This window comes from Nestor notabilis, unplaced genomic scaffold, assembly GCF_000696875.1.
Source record: "Nestor notabilis isolate BGI_N333 unplaced genomic scaffold, ASM69687v1 scaffold11920, whole genome shotgun sequence".
NCBI lineage: Eukaryota > Metazoa > Chordata > Aves > Psittaciformes > Psittacidae > Nestor > Nestor notabilis.
In genome coordinates this window covers 1-9,126 of record NW_009912492.1, presented here as the reverse complement: position 1 = coordinate 9,126, position 9,126 = coordinate 1, and the positions used below count along the sequence as shown (strand labels likewise).

At 47.8% G+C, this 9,126-nt stretch overlaps 1 protein-coding gene across 1 annotated transcript in view; it reads right to left on the bottom strand.

Annotated features, from left to right (window-relative positions):
- Positions 1-8,637, bottom strand: part of VAMP4 (vesicle-associated membrane protein 4) — a 9,291-nt gene extending 654 nt beyond the window's left edge. The window contains exons 1-5 of the mRNA XM_010019724.1: positions 8,561-8,637; positions 8,155-8,205; positions 1,423-1,523; positions 769-848; positions 565-616 (exon numbers count right to left, since the gene is read on the bottom strand). Of these exons, the coding sequence (XP_010018026.1) occupies positions 565-616; positions 769-848; positions 1,423-1,523; positions 8,155-8,205; positions 8,561-8,637 (361 nt within the window). The remainder of the gene's footprint in view (positions 1-564; positions 617-768; positions 849-1,422; positions 1,524-8,154; positions 8,206-8,560) is intronic.
- Positions 8,638-9,126: the final 489 nt, after the last annotated feature.

Below are 9,126 nucleotides of genomic sequence, written 5' to 3'. Positions count from 1 at the left end.
TTGGCATTACCTGGTTGGGAGGGAAAGCAGTAACATCTCTGCTTTGGGGAGCTCCAGAGAGACTGGGAAAGGCAGAGGGCAGGGGAGGAGCCCAGTGTCAGACCCACAAGAGCTACTTGCTGAAAATTAAGCAGCCCAGCAGTTTTGGGGTAGAGCATGTGCAGGAAGCAGACCCACTGCAAGTTGGCTGATAATACGTGGAGAGGCCTTTAGAAGCCATTGCTCTGGTCTAAAACTCTTCCATCTACTCCCACCAGCCTCAGGATCTATGGGTGCCAGCCCTGGATCAACACAATATTGGCTGGGCAGTGTTGGCTTTCTTTGGCCACAGTCAACAGGACTTGGTTTGAGCCTGCCTCTCTGTGTGCGCATTTAAGCCTTGTAGAAGAGGAGCACAGAGTGGTCTACAGACACCGCTTATGACATGCTAAGGCAGAGAAGGGCCTGATAGAGTGGCTCAGGTGGTTTCCCACAAGGACAGAAGCGCCATGGTGGCACTCACAGTGTGGAGTGCCACAAGTATTTCTATGCCACATACGGCTGAGGTGACCTGGAACTACTCACCGATGATCACAAGCAGAAGAATGACTGCCACCAGTGCTATGATTGCCTTCATCTGCAAGAAGAGCACAGAGGCATGTTACACGTATAGCTGCTCTGACCTGAAAGAAGGTCTTTGCCTTCCAGCATCTTTTCAGCTAGAAAGCAGAGCTTCTCCATCCCTTCTCTTCTACAAACCCACCCCTGCCTGTTCCCGTTGTTGCTCACCTTGCAGCCTCGCCACCACATCTGTCTCCGAAGCTGCTTGGCTCTGTTGCTAAAAGCTGTGGCATTGTCTGATAAACTCTCTATCAAAGGAAAGAAAAGAGGTGATTCAGTGGCACACACAGAGAGTTGGAGCATCCACTCATTCTACTGACTCCACTGAGTTTTAAGCAATAAACTCTGCAGTAGGGGAAAAGACCCAACCACAGCATGATTCACCAAAGCAACAGCAGACGCCAATGTGACGCCCTTCGCTAGAGCACACGCAGACCTGTCAGAGTCCCACTGAGCCCCCTTTGTACTGGCTGCCCTCTGAGGACAGGATTTTGCTCTGCTAGCCAGCAGGGGAGCAGACAACAGAAGTGCTCCAGGCCATCGGGAAACAGATCAATCTACCTTTGCTTGAAGGACCAACTATGTCACAGTACCCAAATGCCTCCAAACTAATGCCCCTATGCAGAGCAGCAGAAGGCAAAGGTGGAAAGGGAATGTCAGCAGAAAGTCAGATCTGCAGCCTACGACTGTGAAATGCCTCTCCCAGGAAGGGCAGAAATAGAAGCCCATGTCTGTCATTCTGAGCTGAAAACAGGTAACCTGGCCGAGCAGCAGTGAAGAGATGTGGGGAACAAGTCAGCAGAGCTGCATTTAGCATCGCACCTGATTTATCCTGCAGGTCATCCAGCCGCTCGCCTCTTTCAATCACCTTCGTGATATTCTCCTGCATAACATCGATGACTTCATCCACCTGATTCTGGACACTAGAGCAGAGCAAAGGCAGCGTAAAGAGGAGAAGCAAACACCACCAGCTGTGCTCTGCAGCGCCAGCCCTTGCTCAGAGCTGTCCAAGATGGTGGGATCCCAGAGCTCACTGACAAAAACCAAAGGGGACAACACTGGAGGGAGGTTGATGGGATACCAGAAAGCAAGAGGCATGGCATCACCTGGGGTGGCTCTCTGGCAACCCCAGCAAGGGTGGGAGAACGCAAGGGGCTCAGAGGGTATTGGGAAGTCAGCAGGCACAGGACACCCTCTGTAACATCTTTAACACACAAATGCAGTGTGAAAAGGCACGAGTTGCTGTTGGTGGGCACCTCTGCTGCAGAAGAGCTCACAAAGGGAAAGAAAGTATAAAAACTACACCTTATCTTTCCAGATTTCACAGAACCTCGCACTGCAGCTTCGCTAAATAACTAGGGGAAATCAAAGCAAGATGCATTCACACCTCTGGGGACTGAGTTGCTAAATGAACCCTGCTCTGCCAGAGGCATCAAGAGGACAGTAAAGAAATGGCTGATACAAACTAAACCAAGTTATTATAATCCATCTTCTCATAGGTTACGCAACTCTGTGGGTAGTTGCTTCAGTGAACGGTAGCCTAAATCACACCCGCAGGGTTATTATAAATGCATTTATTCATTCCATAAAAAAGCCACATTGGTAAGAGAGAAAAATTCTCCTGGTGGAAAAATACTGCTACATTCTGGTTTGTATTTTAGAGCTAATACGCTTTGATTTTCCTGGAGATAGAAATAAGAAATTTCTTGGGGCCCTAGAGAGACAATACAATTGTTTGAGACATACCGTTCCCAGAAAGTGGCAACAGCAATGTCTTGGAGGCAATGCGACACACACACAGGGCAACAAACCAGAAATAGCTCCAGGCCACTTGCTCTCCATATGTGTTGGGTTTGACATGTTAGCTTGCCTCGATTAGAAACATCTAAGCACTTTGAACATATCAAAATGCATCCAGCATTTGCTAAATATGCAGCACAAATAGTCCACTTTAGCAGCATTCCACATTATCATGAACATACACCTCCTCCTATTAACAGTGTGGCACTGGTGTCCCCAAGGGAAAGGATTGCCAGCACCTTGTCTTTAGCACCTGCTTAGCATCCACACTCCCCAAATTATCCAGTCACACCATCCTCTTTAGATCACACAAAACCCATCTCAGATGCAGAAGCTCAAAGTTATTTGCCAGATCAGGGTTTTTACAGCAGCACCAGCCCCAACTCCACCACTTAGCCATCATCCAGCACCTAAGCTCAGAGCACTTGGTATGACGAGGACAGCATTATCCTCCACCATGGCCAAGAGAGACTCAGAGCAACTTGCCCAAGGCCAGTCAATGGGGCAGAATCAGGAGCAGGGCACCATCCCAGCCACCATCTCACTAACTGACTAGAGACATAGGTTCACACTGACCTATTTCTCCTGTCTCCCTACCAGCTACATCTCGCCATGCAGACGCTTGCATCGAGATGAATGTCATGAGCAGCTGCCACAAGCAATAGTGGTCACAAAGGAAAAGCACATGCCTTGTTCACATTGACTTATCATTCCAAAGGAATGTCATTAAAAGCCTTTTTTTTTTTTTTTTCCTGTCCAAAAGCTCTAGAAAGAGCTCCAGATCTTTGAATATGAAGGGGCTTCCAACTTAGCATTTCAGGTCAGGCTCTGTAGCACCACTGTGGCTTCCAGAGCTGGAACAGCCAGGCAATGCCTCTGAAGCCAATTTCCGATTTAACAGCCCTCATATGGCACATGCTGGATTCCAGCACTGCATGTGAAAACTTGCTTTATTTAGGACACCACTAGAAAGGAACCTGCCTTCCCTGTGCTGCATCGCAGAGTCTGTGGGAGCAGCATCTCTATGAATCCACCTACACTGTGTGGTGGCAGCTCCTGCCTCCATATCGATGGCAGCCACCTGCCAGGAGTTTCTTATCTGGAGGGGAAAGGCACAGATAATCCCCCAACGCCTCTCAGCAGGAACATGCCCCATGTCCACCACCCTGTTCTGATCCTCTTACAAGGCAGAGTGGCCACCCTGCAAGTGGCAGAGCTGCCACCATTGAGAAAGTGCAGAAGGTAGCATTGAAGATGCAGGCAGATGCTGCCTGGGAAACATATGATGGTGCCGTGTGGAGCAAAGCGTCCACCCCACAGAGGACATGCACAGACCTATGGCCCTTCCCCAGGGCAGCAGGTGAAGATGCAAGGAGGAGGCATGCCCTGTGAGGGGGTTTCCTTACCTGAGCACAATGGACAAATCCCAGCTCAGAGCTGCCAGCAATACTGCTACAGCTTGAGGTGAGAGAGGAAAAGCGGAAACATCTGCTATCCCAGATGAGCCAACTTGGCAAAAACTGTAAGGCTTTAAACATCAGTTTCACAGGCAGAAGACTACATCTGCAGTATGTAAACGTTTCTAGAATAGTTTACTGGCTGCAAAATAAAGATATTTCCTCCCACAACAGATTTGTAACCAAATCTGGTTACAACAAACCAGTACAAATCTTGGTACAATGAACAAGTGGGCGCACACGAGGTTACAGTGCATCTAGGAATATGCAGCACCACCTGGTATCCCTCCAGTACAGGTCAGCACCTGGAGAGATAGTTCTGTAGTCCTGGGGCTCCCCAGAGTGTTTGAGGCAAAGTGGGCAGGTATGTAACTTGAAGCTGCCCTGGTGCATCAAGCATTTGGGAGAGACCTATGGAGCACAGACTCTCCTGCCCAAGCTGCATCAGCATCCCACCTGTTTTCACTTGAGCTGCTGGCAGAAAACTGTATGCCTTCGCTACCTGCTCATATCCTGGGCATGCTGTTAGCCATCCCCAAAAGACCAAAGCATTTCACAGATCAAGATTGGAAGCACAGAGAAATCAAGGCTTAAACTCTCACAAATACTGAAATGTTTATCTCCCGTGGAACACAGACACATTTGAGGACCCCCATACTTTCTGGTGCTCTAATCGATCTGATGTAAAGAGAACCCTGGAAAACAGCCAAGAAGGAAGAGACCAAGCCAGGGAATGAAACTTTGTTCTCCACACAGTGCTTTAACCAGACCTTAAGCCAGCTAGTCATCATGGCTGCAAGACATGTTTCTCCAGGAGGGGTCTGAAAGGTGCCCAGCCTATTCATTAGCCCTGCAGTTTCAGAACAAACTCAGAAATTCCCATGAGTCTGGCATGCTTAAGGTTGGAAATTCAAGTCACATCAAGAAGAACATATTTTCTTGCTTTACTTGGCAAGAGAGAATGAATCCTCTAATACAAAGTGTATTTCCTGTGTAAGGAGCTATTGGCTTTCGATACATGCGTTTCATGTGCTTCGCTCCTGCCAGATTTCCAAGACAAAGGAGAATACCTGCCAAGAAAATGAGCAAGACCAAAGCATAAAATATGTCTCCCATGACCCTCCTTCTTACTAATTACTGTATATATGATGCTTTTAGTAAGGACAGCAAGCATACACTGTCAAAGCAACGAGACTCAACGGCACTCAGCTTAGTTTAGACTCCTCTTTTCTTAGTGCTTTGCTGGGTCCAGAGTGGAAAGAATAAGCCTTTCCATTTTGGCCACTCCAGGTTAGCTACTGAAAAACTCCCTGGGATGGTCACAGTGTAGGGCTAACAACAGTGGTGCATTCTTCAGACATGATAAACAGGCCATGCATGCACCATGGGATCCGCTGCTCAAGGCTGCTTCTTGTCTCCAAGCTGGCTGTTTACAGCCAGCATGACACACTTGTATTTTCCATCCCGGCAATATTAATAGTGCTGTGTATTTTGGTGCACATTAAACCCAAACACCCCACGCTGTGGCAGTAACCCAGGCAAGAGGGAACAGGATGGAAAGCCAAGCTGGATGGACAGTGCAAAGGCAGGAGGCCAGCAGAGCACAGTGTTCTCCAAGGTGTGTCTCTCTGCAGAGAGGCTGCCTAGCAGAAAGCCCTGCTGTACTCAACAATGGGGTGTCAGCACTGAACCATGCCACAGTTAACTGGGGTTTTTTTGCTGTTTCATCCCAGCTGTGAGGAATACAGCAGTCAATGCCTCCCTAAAGCCTTTCAGTCCTTGAAAGGATTATACCTAACAATGATGCTTGACAACATGGTCTCAGTATCACCTTTGAATGAAAGCTTGGAGTATGCGTGAGGTCCACTGCATAATGAGCAACCTGTGATGAACAGCCAGGCCCTGTAAAGCTGCTGTCAACTCTTGCCTTCGAACCATTCCCCAAACCCTCCCTCTCCTCAGGATACAACTTAGAGCCGGACGGAACCATTGAGGCCAAGCCCTAGTGCTGGGGATACTGGCCACCCTCAGCAATACAATGGCAGAACCACAGACTCCAGGGAAACCATGGCAGCGTGCTCAGCCTCATCACCAGCACAAGCAAGGCCAGCAGCACAGCCACCTGAAAGCAGAAACATCAGTGGTGAAGGAAATGAAGCAGCACAGAGAAGAGGGAGATTTTAGGATTGTTTTTGAAAATATGAGCTGAGATGAGAGGCTCCTGTTCTAAATAAAACAGGTGGAAGATGAACATCTCACCTTTCCCCAAAAAGGCACTAAAAGCTCTCATGACACACATTCAGTACTTCTCACATAGCCTGGAAGCAACAGCAGAGAAGAGAGAGAAGCTCTCCCTTACCTGTTCTTTATAACTTTCGGGAAAAGGATAGAAGACTATTAAAAGCTGCCTTTCAGCTCCAGCCCTCCCCAGGGACACGGAGGTCTCAGAGGGAGCCTAAGGAACCCTATGCAGCCACTTAATTACCAGAGGAGTGTCTCCCCCAGCAGAGCAGCTGTTGGGACAGAGCTTGAACTTCCAGACACATCAAGACAAAAATGCAGCACAGAGGGGAATGTGATGCTTCCTCCTGCCACTATTGCTGGCTCTAACTCATCTCTTTCCCCCATGGGGTTTGCAGTGTTCCCCACCATCTCTTTCTGCAGCTGAGCCAGCCTTGAGGGTCTCTGCTGCCAAACTCACCACCCTGACCCAAGTCCCTTCACTGGACAACTACAAAATGTTTCCAGTCTTGCCTCTCACATTCAACATGTTCCACACCTTTCCTCCGATAATCCCATCAGTTTTTCCTCTACCCAATCCTGCATCCAGTTTCCTTTTACACCTATCTTCACACCTTATTCCTCCAGACACAGCTAGTCTCTAGCTTTACCCAGCTATGTTTCAGCTCTCCAAATGCTCAGATTCCTCCTTCAAATGTCTTTTCCTTACAGTGTTTCAGCAGTAACTGAATTCCAACCTTCCTTTTCCTCCTCTGTTGAAATGAGAGTGAACTGCATCATTCCTCTATCTAAGCCCCTCCTTTGGAGGACAAAGGCATAGATGTCACCCCCTCTCCACCTTTTTAGAGGGCAGGACCCCACTCATAAAACCAAATCTCATCCCTCTTATCCACTCCAGATCAGTTTGGCTCTGATCTAGAGGAAGGCTTTACCCGCACTGGCTTACTCTAAGGGCCAGAGTAATGCACCTCTACCGACAGCATCCTCACACCCTGAAGGGAACAGAGATCCTTTGAAAACACAGAGCACAGTGACCAACTCAATGCCTCTTGTGCAACTCAACTGCCCTTTGCTCCTCAAGGTAACGTGGCGAGCAGGCACACAAGCATGCACTAACACTGACACTGGCAATGAGTCATCTCAGAGGTTGTGCTGACTTCTTCCTGGCATGAAGAAAAAACCCTAATGAAGAGCAACACTCAGGCTGCACACAGGTCAACCCAGTCTGAGTAACGCCTGGTCATCAGTGCCTGCATACATCTCTGTTGTGGCTCTGCGGAGGTCAGCAAAGGAGAGAGTAAAACACAAATCAGGAGACTGTGAATATCCCCCCTCTTTTCCATTAAATACCACCAATGCATCCCTCATAAGAAAGGGCAGGACAAACTGGAACCCAGAACAAGCATCATCCAGGAAATGATTCGATGGGAAAAGATCTAGAGTGTTCACTCCTTCCTCCTTGCCCTAATCCACTCAGTAATCCTCCTCCAGCCATAATGGTTTCCTGTTTTCCAGCTGCTTTGACCCCACTGAGTCACCACACATCTTCAGGTGACCTATATCAGGTTTTTATCTTAAGAAGAGGAGGCCAGAGAACTAGCCATTGACCAAAAAACATGGTCCTGGTATGTTCCTGAACACTTGCTTTCTTGTAACATTGAGAAGCAAATTACAGGATGAAATAAAAAGCAACAAAGCAACAAAAAATGGTGCTAGCGAAGGTTAGAATTCAGGGTTAATGCTCCAGAGAGTAAGCCTCAAAAGCATGAAACAGGTCATCACCAGAATACAGCAAGAGCTTTAGAAACTCCACTAGTCTACTGCAATACAATCCTATCCCTTTGCCTCTGTCAATGCACGATTTCTTGATAACTTGGATCAAATTTCAGATTTCCCTTACCCGTGGACATGTATGGAAGGAAATGTCAGTTAGAAGAAAGCAAGCACAAGCCACTTTCATATTCCAAACTACACAGAAGCACATAGTTAAGACAGTGCAGGAGCTCAGTGTCAGAATAAAATATTATCTGTTTGGTACTGAGAAAAAGCAACCTACTGCCTGATCTTGTCATTCCTCGGTCCAAATCTTGGTCCAGAAGGCCCTCTCCTGCAGGCAGAAAAGAGCAATCAGGATGAAAGGTACAATGAAAACATGTTTTTAAACCAGACTCAAAAGAAATGCAAGAGAGAATCAACGCCTTGTGGATGAAGGATTGTTCTCGTACTTCCCATCAGTCCCTCCCAGGTCTTAGGATACATGGGATACCCCGCTTTTATAAAGGTCACACCTATTAAATCTAACTGATGCTCGATGCCAAGCCTCATTTCAAAGGAATCGAAGGTTTTGATTCTCAAGCCCCTGCTACAAGGCAGGGAGCAACTTTTGGTATTCGACACCTGCAATCTCAGAGCTTAAACAGTTAAGACATTGCTTTCCCTAGAGCAGCTATTCAGAAACTCACAGGAAAAAGTCTTCCTCTTCATCTGAATCTTCTTCCAACAGGTTCCTCTGCAAACACAGAAAAGAGCCAAAACACATCAACAAGCAACCACCATTTTCCATGCACAATTCCAGCTCTTAAGACACAATCAGCATCCTCTGACTCCAGGTTACATGCAAGCCCTCCTCTGGAGGGGATTGACAGTACTCTTGTTTGGAGTCACTCTCTTTCTCTCCCCTTGTGACCAAGGACTGAACTGGATGTCTCTACTGCTATTATCACTGTGGCAGCGTTTGCTAACTCTGCAAAGCACAGACTGATGCACAGCTCTGCAGCTCTGACTGGGGACATCTTGCACCTCTGCTGCTGAGCCAAACTGGATTTGTATCAATGGCCAGTTGCCTGCACAGGTTCAGATCCCAATTCGAGGGATCAGTACAACTCCCCAGGATGCAGAAGTTTTTGCCAGGGTCAGCAGGAAGAGAGTGGAGCCTCTGCACAGGCCTGCTGTGGAAGGAAGGACCCCTCTGTTCAAGGGACAATCCCAAGTGCTGCATTTTGAAGACCTTAGGCCCACTGTAGGAGAG